The sequence below is a fragment of the Salmo trutta genome, chromosome 24 (genome assembly GCF_901001165.1).
Source record: "Salmo trutta chromosome 24, fSalTru1.1, whole genome shotgun sequence".
Lineage (NCBI taxonomy): Eukaryota > Metazoa > Chordata > Actinopteri > Salmoniformes > Salmonidae > Salmo > Salmo trutta.
Window position 1 is genome coordinate 7872224 of NC_042980.1, and position 14954 is coordinate 7887177.

Here is a 14954-nt window from a genome sequence, read left to right on the forward strand (position 1 = left end):
GTCAGGCTGCTTGGGCTTTGCGTTGGCCCCTCTGGTTTGGGTGTCCTCAGCAGAATGGTGTCGCCATAACCAAGTGGTCACATATCGTTCTGGATTCAACACTTGTCAGTTGTGGCTTGAAAATCAATGGCTGTCTAGCAATGATCAACAACCAACTTGACAGAGCTTGAAGAATTTGTTAAAGAATAATGTGCAAATATTGTACAATCCAGATGTGCAAAGCAATAAGAGACTTATCCAGGAAGACTCACCGGTGTAATCGCAGCCAGACACTGTAATGGCATTGAAGTGGTAAACAAAATCTCATAAAAAGGATAAAAGCATTAAAGAGGAGAAAACATTTACAATGGGTTCTCTGTATTAGTATTACCCACATCAGCCCATTAAAACACCCAGGTGGAGCAGGACTTTAGAGCATATGGCTTTGATTTTAACTATGACGCCACACAGGCCTCATGATGCTAAGGTAAAAGGGTACCAGAAATAAATGAATGAAAACAAAATGATGAATGATGAAAGAGCACACAGGGCTACAGCACTTTAGGAGCACATAGACACCTTCACTTTTTGTTACGTTACAGCCTTATTCTGAAATTGATTAAGTTGCCCCACCCCCTCATCAATCTACACACAATAGCCCATAATGACAAAGCAAAAACAGGTTTTTAGAAATTGTTGCAAATGTATTCAAAATACAAAACATCACATTTATATAAGTATTCAGACCCTTTACTCAGTACTTTGTTGAAGCACCTTTGGCAGTGATTACAGCCTAAATTTTTCTTGGGTAAGACGCTACAAGCTTGTCACACCTGTATTTGGGAGAGTTTCTCCCATTCTCTGCAGATCCTCTCAAGCTCTGTCAGGTTGGATGGGGAGCGTCGCTGCGCAGCTATTTTCAGGTTTCACCAGAGATGTTCGATGTGGTTCAAGTCCGGGCTCTGGCGTGGCCTCTCAAGGACTTTCAGCGACTTGTCCCGAAGCCACTCCTGTGTTGTCTTGGCTGTGTGCTCAGGATCATTGTCCTGTTGGAAGGTGAACCTTCACCCCAGTCTGAGGTCCTGAGCACTCTGGATCAGGTTTTCATCAAGGATCTCTGTACTATTCTCCGTTCATCTTTTCCTCGATCCTGACTAGTCTCCCAGTCCCTGCTGCTGAAAAACATCCCCACAGCATGATGCTGCCACCACCATTCTTCCCCGTAAGGATGGTGCCAGGTTTCCTCCAGACATGACACTTGACATTCAGGCCAAAGAGTTCAATCTTGGTTTTATCAGACCAGAGAATCTTGTTTTTCATAGAGTCATTTAGGTGCCTTTTGGCAAACTCCAAACAGGCTGTCATGTGCCTTTTACTGAGGAGTGGCTTCCATCTGGACACTACCATAAAAAGGCCTGATTGGTGGAGTGCTGCAGAGATGGTTGTTCTTCTGGAAGATTCTCCCATCTCCACAGAGGAACTCTGGAGCTCTGTCAGAGTGACCATCGGGTTCTTGGTCACCTCCTTGACTAAGGCCCTTCTCACCTGACTGCTCAGTTTGGCCCGGCGGCCAGCTCTAGGAAGAGTCTTGGTTCCAAACTTCTTCTTCTTAAGAATGATGGAGGCCGCTGTGTTCTTGGTGACCTTCAATGCTACAGATATGTTTTGGTACCTTTCCCCAGATCTGTGCCTCGATACAATCTTGTCTTGGCACTCTATGGACAATTCCTTCGACCTCATGGCTTGGTTTTTGCCCTGACATGCACTGTCAACTGTGGGACCTTATATAGACAGGTGTGTGCCTTTCCAAATGATGTCCAATCAATTGAATTTATCACAGGTTGGCTCCCATCAAGTTGTAGAAACATCAAGGATGATCAACGGAAACAAGATGCACCTGAGCTCAATTTTGAGTCTCATAGCAAAGGGTCTGAATACTTAGAGTACCAGTCAAAAGTTTGGACACACCTAGTAATTCAAGGATTCTTTAATTTGACTGTTTTCTACATTGTAGAATAATATTGAAGACATCAAAACTATGAACACATATGGAATCACGTAGTAACCAAAAAGTTTTTAACGAATCAAAATATTGCCACCCTTTGCCTTTGGCAGCTTTTTGCATTCTCTCAACCAGCTTCACCTGGAATGCTTTTCCAACAGTCTTGAAGCAGTTCCCACATATGCTGAGCACTCGGTGTTATTTCATAGTTTTGATGTCTTCATTATTCTACAATGTAGAAAATAAACTCAGCAAAAAAAGCAAAAAAAGAAACATCCATTTTTCAGGACCCTGTCTTTCAAAGATAATTCGTAAAAATCTAAATAACTTCACAGATCTTCATTGAAAGGGTTTAAACACTGTTTCCCATGCTTGTTCAATGAACCATAAACAATTAATTAACATGCACCTTTGGAACGGTCGTTAAGGCACTAACAGCTTACAGACGGTAAGCAATTAAGGTCACAGTTATGAAAACTTAGGATACTAAAGAGGCCTTTCTACTGACTCTGAAAAACACCAAAAGAAAGATGCCCAGGGTCCCTGCTCATCTGCTTGAACGTGCCTTAGGCATGCTGCAAGGAGGCTTGAGAACTGCAGATGTGGCCAGGGCAATAAATTGCAATGTACGTACTGTGAGACGCCTAAGACAGCGCTACAGGGAGACAGGACGGGCAGCTGATCGTCCTCACAGTGGCACACCACGTGTAACAACATCTGCTCAGGATCATTACATCCGAACATCACACCTGCAGGACAGGTACAGGATGGCAACAACAACTGCCCGAGTTACACCAGGAACGCACAATCCCTCATCAGTGCACAAACGGTCCGCAATAGGATGAGAAAGGCTGGACTGAGGGCTTGTAGGCCTGTTGTAAGGCAGGTCCTCACCAGACATCACCTGCAACAACGTCGCCTATGGGCACAAACCCACCATTGCTGGACCAGACAGGACTGGCGAGAAGTGCTCTTCACTGACGAGTCGTGGTTTTGTCTCACCAGGGGTGATGGTCGGATTCGCGTTTATCGTCGAAGGAATGAGCATTACACCGAGGCCTGTACTCTAGAGCGGGATCAATTTGGAGGTGCAGGGTCCGTCATGGTCTGTGGCGGTGTGTCACAGCATCATTGGACTGAGCTTGTTGTCATTGCAGGCAATCTCAATGCTGTGCGTTACAGGGAAGACATCCTCCTCCCTCATGTGGTACCCTTCCTGCAGGCTCATCCTGACATGACCCTCCAGCATGACAACGCAACCAGCCATACTGCTCGTTCTGTGCATGATTTCCTGCAAGACAGGAATGTCAGTGTTCTGCCATGGCCAGCGAAGAGCTCGGATCTCAATCCCATTGAGCACGTCTGGGACCTGTTGGGCCATTCCCCCCAGAAATGTCCGGGAACTTGCAGGTGCCTTTGTGGAAGAGTGGGGTAACATCTCACAGCAAGAACTGACAAATCTGGTGCAGTCCATGAGGATGAGATGCACTGCAGTACTTAATGCAGCTGGTGGCCACACCAGATACTGACTGTTACTTTTGATTTTGACCCCCCCCCCCCCTTGTTCAGGGACACATTATTACATTTCTGTTAGTCACATGTCTGTGGAACTTGTTCAGTGTATGTCTCAGTTATTGAATCTTGTTATGGTCCTACAAATATTTACACATTAAGTTTGCTGAAAATAAACACAGTTGACAGTAAGAGGAAGTTTGTTTTTTTGCTTAGTTTATTTTTACTAAAGAAAAACCTTTGAAGTAGTAGGGGTCCAAACTTTTGACTGGTTCTGTATGTATTTTTTGTGTGCCTGGAGCACAGAGAGTAGTATAGAAACTCATCAAGACAAACCCTTCTTAGTATACTATGTTTTCTCTGATTTATGCCAGTGTGAAAGAGATTGCAACCTTAGGGGGGAAATGCACATGATGTAAGATGACCTGAAAGAGTTATCCATACAGACAGCGTGATTGATAGGTGAAACTCACAGGCATCATGAAGCCGAATTAGGCTAGGCGCCCACGAAGGTGAGGGGCCCAGACATGCCAAACCACAAAGCCAAGATGGCCACCAGCGTGCTGAAGGGGATGGCTGCCAAGAAGCCCTCCACCCACAAGATCAGGTTTATCAGGAAGTCTGCAAACAAGAGCCTGAGAGGGAGGGATTAAAGGGGTAGGGGGACAGTGAATATTTTACTGGAAAAATGGGCAACAGCATCACCCCCATAATCTCCATAAAGTCTAAAGACACGTTTAAATATTTTTTCAGTCAAGCATGTTGCCATGATGTGTAAAAACTGTTATTGACAAAAGGGAATATTTAGCATAAATACATAGAAAACGTTGTTGTTCCGACAAGGAGTATTCATTAGAAAAGTGGTGGATTACATCCTAGCGAATAATTTTTATTAAAATGTAGTCCACTCCTGATCGGCTAAACGTTCACATTTGTAAAATAAGGATATATAACCAAAACAACACTCACTGTTCTTGTTATAAATGCATGCCTATTGTCTCAAGTTAATCAGGACAGCCCTAATCAACAGTCACAAAGTGGTTTACAGATACCCAGCCTAGAAACCCCTAAGCAATGCAGCGGCAGAAGCACAGTGACTACATGGGCTAAACTTGATCAGCAGAAGTCTGGGACAAGATAGAATAGAGGTTAGACGCTAAACTCAGAGCAAGCAGATTCGACATGAGTAAATGTAGTTTTGATTCACAGATGAAGATTCCCCAGTTGCAAGTTTAGTAAAGTAGTTGCATTAATTCTCAAATTGAGTTGCATGCTTGCAAATCTTATTCAATGTATTCACATAATGTATCAAGTTATGTTATGTATGTTATGTATGTTATGTATTAACATAACTTATGTATTAAGTTATGTTTGTTTTAAGTTATGTTTGCAAGTGTTGTATTTATTCACACATCACTTACGTGCTTGCAAGTGTTGTGTGCGACTACAAAACTGATAATACAGGTGAAACTCATATTTCACATGTGCAAATTATACTTTATATGCATGTACACTTATGTCTCTAATTTACTTTCGAACACAGGGGCCACTGTGAACCACACTGCCTGCATTGCTCAAGCGCTCCCCGGCGTCAGCCATCTTGCCTCTCCCTGCCTGCCGGTTTCCACTAGATAACGCAGCCACAAAGTCAATATTGGCTATATCGGAAAATATGAATGACTTTTTTGTACTTTTTGTTCATATTTAAAGCATAGCGTTAGGCATAATGTTGGCGGTGTGGTTAAGGTTTAAAATCAGTTTTTAAGATGAGAAAATGTAGAAAGAGGCGGGGTTTATGACTTTGTGGCTGTGTTACCTAGTGACGACCTCCCCGTCCAAGACCGAGTGCGGAAGTAAAAACTGTACTGTGCGGGTTCTGGATTCCGTACTCCTGTGGACGGTTTGCAAGATCCTCCACCCGACACAGACTGCTTTCATTTCAAAACAAACATTTGTGATTACCAGAAGTACACGAGATGGCAGGACGATTACCGGCGTGTGTTGTCGACTGTGGTACAGGGTAAGCTATTCAAACTAGAACGCCGTGCAGACAGAGCATCGAGATTTTGGGTGTCACCGAGACAGAGCCCATCGCTGTCACCAACTGGGTGTGTTGCTAGTTAGCTTGCTAAATATAATTAATGTAACCTTTCATGTCGATTCATTGCGAAACAAATGTGTTTTCATTGTTTTGTTAGGTCGTTATTGCACGACTGTTTCATTGTAATTGACTGCGGTTTGCTGTGTTCGCTAGTTGGCTAACGCGTTAGCAAGATGGCTATAAGCTTGCTAATTGCTTGATATCAGAACATGTTTTTCTGTCGGAAAGGCTTTTTCAATACAAGAAAATTACTAACCCCATTGCTGGGGTTCTAGTATAACTGTTTTACATTTCTGACTTACTTTGAGTGGACATTATAAATGGGCTTTGCATGTGTTTTGTACTGTGTAATGGTAGATACTAGCTATGCAGTTCATAAGTAATTTTACAGTGATCACAATAAGTCATCACCGACTTTGAGCACGCGCAGAGCGACTTCCTATATTGTCGACTTCCTCATTCACGCTTTTTAGTCCATATATGGTCGTTTTCGGCATCTGAACATGTTTTTTTGATTAGCAAACTTCTCTAATTTCTTCACTTTAGCCCTAGTCGGATCCTTAAATAGCTCAAGTTAAACTACACATGAATCATTTTTCTAAATAACAAAGACTGATTCGAATTCGTAAATAAGCAAGGGACTTTTCACTGAAGGGGGACCTCACAGTTCTACAACGCTTTTTCATTGATTGTGCATACTTCTGCTTTATCCCTAATAGTTTTGGATGCCAATATATTAATTGCACGTCCTAAGATGTATTCAAAGCCAGTGATTTAGGAACAGTTAGGCCTAGGCTAATCCCTCATTATCGAACTGCAATACACCACAACATTCTAGTTGCCTTGTTTTAGCAAATAATCACTTTGGTGAATCTTATTCATTAACACAAGAATGTTTTTGTGCGGTCCTCAGTCTTTGAATAATTATTGCTAGTGCAATTCTCTGCATCTGTTACTTGTATTCATTGTTAGGCCTACTTATTGTTTGTCAATGTACATGATTTAATCTAAGGAGAAATATCTAATGTATGCATTTGATATATCCTTGGCCTAGATGTAGATTATTTGAAATGACAGGGATTTATGTTTAATACTATAGTTAGGGTTATTGCCTAACTGAGATGCGACTGTGCCGCAGCACTAGCATGTAAAGACTTGAACTCGTCACTCTGTATGTTGCCCTGCATACCTCTCCACTTATCCCCCCCTCCCTTTGGGCTATTAGGCTAGTGCATCTGTTCCTCGCTGGGGAAGGGGACAGGAAACTACAGCTGAGGATGGAGAAGGAGGGTAACTCCTTTGTAAAGCAGATGTTTGAAAATGCTGAGAAGGCCAAGATGCTAAAGTACCAGACAGGCAGAAGTCAAGTCGAGTACACCACCACACAGCTCATGAGTCACGCTCAGATAGCCAAAATGGGTAAACTGAACTCCACATCCTTTTACCTCAAGCACAAGTGGGATGCTATTCTTAGAACTCAACTGTTCCATTTCACTGTTATTGTAGGGCTAGTTTGTCCACTCCTCTGTAAAAGATGTGTTCGGGGCTATGTGAAAGAGACACTGTTTTATGTTAGCTACTGTATTATTATAATTTTTTTGCAGGGGTTCATTCTGGTCAAAACAAATGCTTCATATGTAGGCTAGGTGTTGCAGGCCAGGCTTGCAACTGAGACTAGTACCTCCGACTAGTGTGGAGTCGTCCTTTGCTTATCATCCACAGCAAACAGTTTTTATTTTGTATATATTTAGGCCTAATCATTGTCTAAATTTAGCCTGCATTTGGCCTTGATTCACAGTGTAGTCTAGTGGATAGGCCCAGTTAGTATTTCAGAGAGAGCTACCCAGTTCAGGCCCACTGCCCAATCCCGAATTGATCTCTAGCCCCTACCTTCTATCTCTCATAGAAAGTGGGCCTAGATTTTTAGAAGATTGGGTGTACGCAGTATGTCAGAATATCCCCACTATAGAGAGGGTGAGTTGGAGAGGAAGGTAGGCTGTCCATTGTCCTATCTCACCTATCCAATCCTTTAAGATATAGTGACGAAGGGCTAGGGCAGGGATCAGCAAGTAGATTCATCCCTGGGCCAATGTATTATTTTTAATTACAAATTATTTGTAGAATGCAAATTGACCGCAAGAAGCCCGAACAAATATATTTGACTAAAACGTAGTCATTGCTTACATTTGTGTACGATCATGTCTCTATATTTTTCGTGGGAATAGTTGGGAAAAGATTTCCAAAATTAAAATCACTTGGAGCTGATTTCCTAGTGTTTTTAATTTAGTATTTTATGACAATGTTAAATAATAATACAAATTTGCTCAGAACACTTGGGGCACCAAAAAAACCCATCCGTGGGCCAAATTCAGCCTGTGGGCCGCCAGTTGGGGAACCCTGGGCTAGGGGGTCGATTTGGAATTGAAACACTCCTGTGTTTGTGGTTGTGTCCACTGCTAGGAGTGTGGTGCAACAGGCTTGTTGAGGCAGGTAGTTGCCCCAGACAAGCTAGGGCTGTTCAGTGGAATGAAGCCCTAAGCCTATGTTTTTGTGTCTTCCACGTTCCAAGTGCACATAGTAGAATTCTTCTTCTTCCCTCATAGTTAGGCTTTTATAAGCAACTAGGCCTAGCCTACTTTCTAGCTTGGCTATAGCCTGTTCATTGAAACTATGGAATTGACAAGCACCTCAGACAATGTCTCATCCTTATTGTAGTGTCAGCTAAGCTAGGCCTATATCCTTATGGTATTGTCTCAACTAGGCTATATCCTTAAGGTATTGTCTCAACTAAACTAGGCTATATCCTAGAGCTGACCACATTTTAGTTGACTGGTCATGTGTTTGGTCGATAGATTGTTGGTCGAGCAGTCGCAAAATATATATTTTTTTAATGGTGCACAAGACACCTGTCTGATTTGCACCTGTCTGCAAATAGTCTGGGTAGCCATTTGAATAGATGTTAAGGAGTCTTATGGCTTGGGGGTAGAAGCTGTTTAGAAACCTCTTGGACCTAGACTTGGCGCTCCGGTACCGCTTGCCGTGCGGTAGCAGAGAGCACAGTCTATGACTAAGGTGGCTGGAATCCTTGACAATTTTTAGGGCCTTTTTCTGACACCGCCTGGTGTAGAGGTCCTGGCTGGCAGGAAGCTTGGCCCCAGTGATGTACTGGGCCATTCGCACTACCCTCTGTAGTGCCTTGCGGTCGGAGGCCGAGCAGTTGCCATACCAGGCAGTGATGCAACCAGCCAGGATGCTCTCTCTGGTGCAGCTGTAGAACCTTTTGGGGATCTGAGGACCCATGCCAAATCTTTTCAGTCCCCTGAGTGGGAATAGGTATGTCGTGCCCTCTTCACGACTGTCTTGGTGTGCTTGGACCATGTTAGTTTGTTGGTGATGTGGGCACCTTAGAACTTGAAGCTCCCAACCTGCTGGATCCAGTTGCAGAGGAAGGTGTTTAGTCCCAGGGTCCTTAGCTTAGTGATGAGCTTTGAAGGCACTATGGTGTTGAACACTGAGCTGTAGTCGGTGAATAGCATTCTCACATAGGTGTTCCTTTTGTCCAGGTGGGAAAGGGCAGTGTGGAGTGCAATGGAGATTGCATCATCTGTGGATCTGTTGGGGCGGCAAATTGGTTTGGGTCTAGGGTTTCTGGGATGATGGTGTTGATGTGAGCCATGACCAGCCTTTCAAGGCACTTCATGGCTACAGATGTGAGTGCTACGGGTTACACTGTTTGAGATGACAACACATTAAAATGCCAGGGAGGAACTAAAGTGTTGATAAGTGTTTCCTAGGGGACCATATAAGCTTTGGCTACATTGCATGTTTTCTCTTAGCTACTTCATGTAGCTAACATTCTTGCTTTGCATATTCCTCATTGATTTAGAAGATACTGTTGCACAAACAACATGCTGATTTAGGTCTACACCATCACTGTTATTATCAGGCTGTATTGGGTAGCTACGTTTGCTCTTACTCAGTACATTTATTAGCTAGCTATTAGCATTAGCAGCTAACAATAAGCGTCTCACAAGATTTAGGGCAACTTGCTAAGAAAATACAAACTAGCTGTTTGCTGATGTAAGAAACACAAACTAATAGTGTCATTATAGAACGCCAGTGGATTCATATTAAGAAGCAAAGTGAAAACAGCATTGTTGTCATTAACATTGTTGCATGTGCTGCATTGACTATGCAGACTGAACGCAAGCGTCTCGTGGTTGAGGAACATCAAACGCTCTCCTTGAGTGACAGGGTGTGGCTAAGTCTGTGTGGAAAGTGGGACGGAGAGAGATGACTCAGGTAGCGAACTATAAAAATGGACATTAGACATGGCGTATCACATTTAACAAACCAAACATTCAAATAACGGTGTAGAAGGTAAATTAAAAACCCCAACCGGTCCCAGCATCAATACAGGTAAATCATAAAATACGGTACACCGCCCAGCCCTACTTTATATTTATATATCTATTTTTTAGAATAGACTCTGGTATACTTATTTTGTGTTTATACTGTTCCAAATTGTCAGTAAAAATAAAAATATTGTAATCTAACGGCAACTGTTTGGCACACAGGATCCTCACGCAATGCTTGCTCCTATACCCTCCTTTTATAGGTGTGTTGGATTTATTGATCTCCAGTAGTTTTCCCACAACTTCCGCAGATGACTTCCCCTTTCCCTCCTGAGTAACCAGTTCGAGTTTCTTTTTCACTTGCACCGCATCCATTTTGCTGTCACGTGTTCGGAGTTTGTTATAAACAATTTATTGACGTGATTATGATAGGTTATAGGTCAGGCCCTATTGGTCACATGCATGCGCTGCTTACATTTTTCACGTAAAGAGTGCCAGGGTTGAGGGAATAGGCAGTATTTTTCCAAAACAAATGAGGGATTTCGTAAACAGAATGTTTCAGTCAGAAACAAGTAACAAACTAAATGGCGTAAATGACGTTGCAGCTTCAGCACGGACAGCGCAATAAACAATTTCTGTGCTGGGATGCCTTTTCGCTGCAGTGGAGAGGAGAGCGAGACAACGTGCACCAGTCACACAGGTACTCGCTGTCATTGTTTTGAACACAGTGTGAACATTGTGTTCTTTCTTGAGTCATTTGTGTGTTTTATCGATTGGTCGAAAGAACAGTACGACTCTCGGTCGACTAAGACTTTTTTAGTCGGGGACAGCCCTACCATATCACTAGCTAGTGTGTGTATCAACTAGGCTATGTCCTTATTTTTGATTCATGCACGTTAGACTGCTACTGCCTCCTCCTAAGTACACGAGCTGGAAGACTGCACTGTTATGACTAGGAGTTACTTGCCTACTGTAGTCTTTGATGCCCACTGTGCTTTGGCACTCTTCAACAGTGTCCTCTATCATTCCCACGGGCCCTGTCCAGGAAATGATGGGAGAACAGAGCCACAGCCGCCCACATCTGGCTAGCATGTGCCTAGCAAAACGCCACTACACAAAGGATCATAGAAAGGCCCATGAAAAGTACTAGTATTTAAGTCTTTGATGTAGTATTTAAGCTAGGTTACGTCTATATGTGGGAAAAATTTGGGAAATTGTTTTGACCACAACAAAAGACCATTAGATAAGTTTCCAGGTATGTGTGGAAAATCTGTGCCATGCTAGCCTAAATGCCCACCCCAAGTTTTCACAGAGATTTCTGCCGACTGCCAACTTTCAAACAGTAATATGCCCCTTTTTAATGATTTTGACAGTTTCTGTACATTTTTGGGCTGAGCACTCTAGGCTTCATTATCGATCTGCAGAAGGCTTTAGCCTACTGCAAGTGAACTTCAAATGCAACACTGCTGGCACTCAAACCAGTTGTAGGATGACGCTATGCTAAGATTTATACGTGTGTTGGATTTTGGGAAATGTATGAATAGCCGCTTTGATTCCAAATGCCCTCTTACACTTCCTATCGAAGGGTAGGCTATTCAGAGTCGAGCTGCAGTTGTTGGCTCTGATCCATAGAAGAACAGGGGTTGTATTGAAGCTAACCAAAATATAGTCTAGGCTTGCTAATATATATTTTCTTTTCTTTTTTACAAACTGGCACCCATACAACATAAATGTGCACAGTGAGCATGTGTTAAGTCTACCATGGCTGTTAAATCTAATGGTGTAGCTACCTTTTCTCTCTCTTCCAGATACACAAAGCTTGGGTATGCAGGGAACACAGAGCCACAGTTCATTGTTCCATCATGTGAGTATATCTGTCCAGGCGATTCGCCTTACATAGAGGGTAGGCCTAGCTGTTGAACTTGAACTCAGCCAGTGGTGATTTAAAAAAAACAAAAAATGTTGTGTTGCCTAGACCAAAGTCATTTTAAAGCTGGTCAAGCAGAGAGCTAACACGGTTTCAAAGAGGAACCCTTTGGGGCCATGCGTTGGGAATACAAGTCCGGATAGTGAACAGTGAGGGCATAGTTCACTCTTGCACTTGGTGTTTGACTGAATTAGTGTTTTATTTAGAGAACAAACATAGTATCCCTAACAAAGCTCTTTCATCAAACACAGCCTTAGTCTAATCGATTCTCTCTCGCTCTTTCTCTTTCACTCACTCTCTCGCTCTTTCTCTTTCGTGCCCTTTCTCGCGCGCTCTTGCTCTCTCCCTCCATCTCTCCCTCCCAGGTATTGCAATCAAAGAGTCAGCCAAGGTTGGATCAAGGACGGTCAAGGGGGTGGATGACCTGGACTTCTTCATTGGCGACGAGGGGATAGACAAGCCCAATTACGCCACAAAGGTACCGAACCTGTTCACTTGAAAAGGCTACAGGCCCACCCAATACAGTATATCAAAGCTCACATAAACGACAAACAAACCTGCCCAATGCCAAACATGACAGCAAAACATGACAGCCTAGAAGTAATTTTTATGTGACCAATACAATGCACAAGCCCACCAATTGGAAGTTGTCGTGTAAGGTGTGTCACGCGGCCCGTAAGGTGTGTCACGCGGCCCGCAAGGTGTGTCACGCGGCCCGCAAGGTGTGTCACGCGGCCCGCAAGGTGTGTCACGCGGCCCGCAAGGTGTGTCGTGATAACTCGCATACTGTGTGTTTAACAGATTCCTATTCCAAGGCAATATGGAAACCAGTATACTTCACTAGAGAGGCATCTGTCACAGCTAGTCACTAAGCCATGTACTGAATGTATGTTAGTGTCACTAAGCCATGCAGGCCTACGAAATGTATGTTATTGTATGCAGAACAATAAAAATATAAACGCAACATGCAGAACATTTCAAAGATTTTACAGAGTTACAGTTCATATAAGGAAATCAGTCAATTGAAGTAATTTCATTAGGCCTTAATCTATGGATTTCACATGACTGGGAATACAGATATGCATCTGTTGGTCACAGATACAAAAAAAAAATAGGGGCGTGAATCAGAAAACAAGTCCGTATCTGGTGTGATCACCATGTGTCCCTCTGCATGAGGCAGATCACCTTCGCAAAGAGTTGATCAGGCTTTTGATTGTGGCCTGTGGAATCTTGTCCCACGTCTCTTCAATGGCTGTGTGAAGTTGCTGGATATTAGTGTTAACTGGAACTCGCTGTTGTACATGTTGATCCAGAGCATCACAAACATGCTCATTGGGTGACATGTTTGGTGAGTATGCATGTCATGGAAGAACTAGGACATTTTCAGCCTCCAGTAATTGTGTACAGATCGTTGAGACATGGGGCCATGCATTATCATGCCGAAACATGAGGTGATAGCGGCGGATGAATGGCACAACAGTGGGCCTCAGGATCTCGTCACTGTATCTCTGTGCATTCAAATTGCCATAGATAAAATGCGATTGTTTGTTGTCCGTAGCTTATGCCTGCCCTTGCATAACCCCACTGCCACCATGGGGCACTCTGTTCACATCAGCAAACCGCTGGCCCACACGATGCCATACACGTGGTCTGCAGTTCTGAGGCTGGTTGAACGTACTGCCAAATTCTCTAAAACAACGTTGGAGGCGACTTATGGTAGAGAAATGAACATTACATTTTCTGTCAACAGCTCTGGTGGACATTTTTGCAGTCAGCATGCCAGTGGTACACTCACTCAACGTGAGACATCGGTGGCGTTGTAACAACTGCACGTTTTAGTGGCCTTTTATTGTCCCCAGCACACTGTGCACCTGTGTAATGATCATGCTGTTTTTAATCAGCTTCTAAATATGCCACAACCATCAAGTGGAACGATTATCTTTGCAAAGGAGAAATGCTCACTAACAGGGATGTAAACAAATTTGTGCACAACGTTTTTGAGAAATTAGCTTTTTGTGTGTATGGAACATTTCTGAGATCTTTTATTTCACCACATGGGACCAACTCAAATACGTGTTGCATTTTTATATTTTTGTTCAGTGTACTTGGTTTGTCACTAGGTCATGTCCTAAATGTAAGTTGGTGTACTTGAAGTTTCATTCATCCATGCACTAAAGTGTATGTTGGTGTACTTGGTGTCAATAAGGAATTTACTAGCCTTTATGTTTGCCTGTGTGACTGACCTTTGACCTCTCGCCCACCAGTGGCCGATTCGTCACGGCATCGTGGAGGACTGGGACCTAATGGAGAGGTTCATGGAGCAGGTCATCTTCAAGTACCTGAGGGCAGAGCCTGAGGACCACTACTTCCTGTTGGTAAGAGGCCCATGGGCCAAATGGGACATTTACAGAATAGGAAGAAACCATGTTGATGGATAGAGGGTAGGCTCTCTTTCCAACTTCATGGGAGAAACAAAAAAACAGCTGTACTGTGGAAGTCAAGGGCCTGAGTTGTGCACCCGTGGTTTAAAAAGTGATGTCATAAATGTCAAGAGACTTGAGGAAGTACAACTATATCGGCACTGTGAGCCAAGTGAAATGGATCCGCTAGTGAAGGGAACTGAAACTAAATGTTTAAAACAGTCGGCCAAAATCTTTACATGATGAGCTTTCTCATTCTCTGTGAAATGGGTTGCATTTAATGCCAGTGTTTGATCCATTAGCACAAAGTTGACTATTTCCTTAAAAGGTTGAAAATAGATCCTATTATAAATGCATTGTTAGGCTCTTATAATGCATTGTAACTAAGACCTGTTCTGTAGGTTCAAAGCGAGGAGTTTTACATGTAATTGAGGTGACAGTCATTTTTCTTGAATCTTCAGCATGAAAATTATACCAAAAGTTATTTATTTAATCCAAAATTAAATCTAGAATCAGCTTCCTATTTCGCAGCAAAGCATCCTTCACTCATGCTGCCAAACATACCCTCGTAAAACTGACCATCCTACCGATCCTCGACTTCGGCGATGTCATTTACAAAATAGCCTCCAACACTCTACTCAACAAATTGGATGCAGTC

The 14954-nt window shown here is 43.1% G+C and overlaps 1 protein-coding gene and 1 long non-coding RNA gene across 2 annotated transcripts in view; both read left to right on the forward strand.

Moving 5' to 3' along the window:
* The first annotated feature begins 5314 nt into the window (after positions 1-5314).
* LOC115160636 (actin-related protein 3) overlaps positions 5315-14954 on the forward strand; it is a 29132-nt gene continuing 19492 nt past the window's right edge. Inside the window, exons 1-4 of the mRNA XM_029710856.1 lie at positions 5315-5513; positions 11758-11813; positions 12242-12354; positions 14141-14251. Coding sequence (XP_029566716.1) covers positions 5470-5513; positions 11758-11813; positions 12242-12354; positions 14141-14251 — 324 coding nt within the window. The 5' untranslated portion in view covers positions 5315-5469. The remainder of the gene's footprint in view (positions 5514-11757; positions 11814-12241; positions 12355-14140; positions 14252-14954) is intronic.
* LOC115160637 (uncharacterized) lies at positions 9539-11676 on the forward strand. Its single transcript, XR_003869095.1, has 2 exons — positions 9539-10649; positions 10963-11676. It is a non-coding gene; the product is annotated as an uncharacterized LOC115160637 (long non-coding RNA).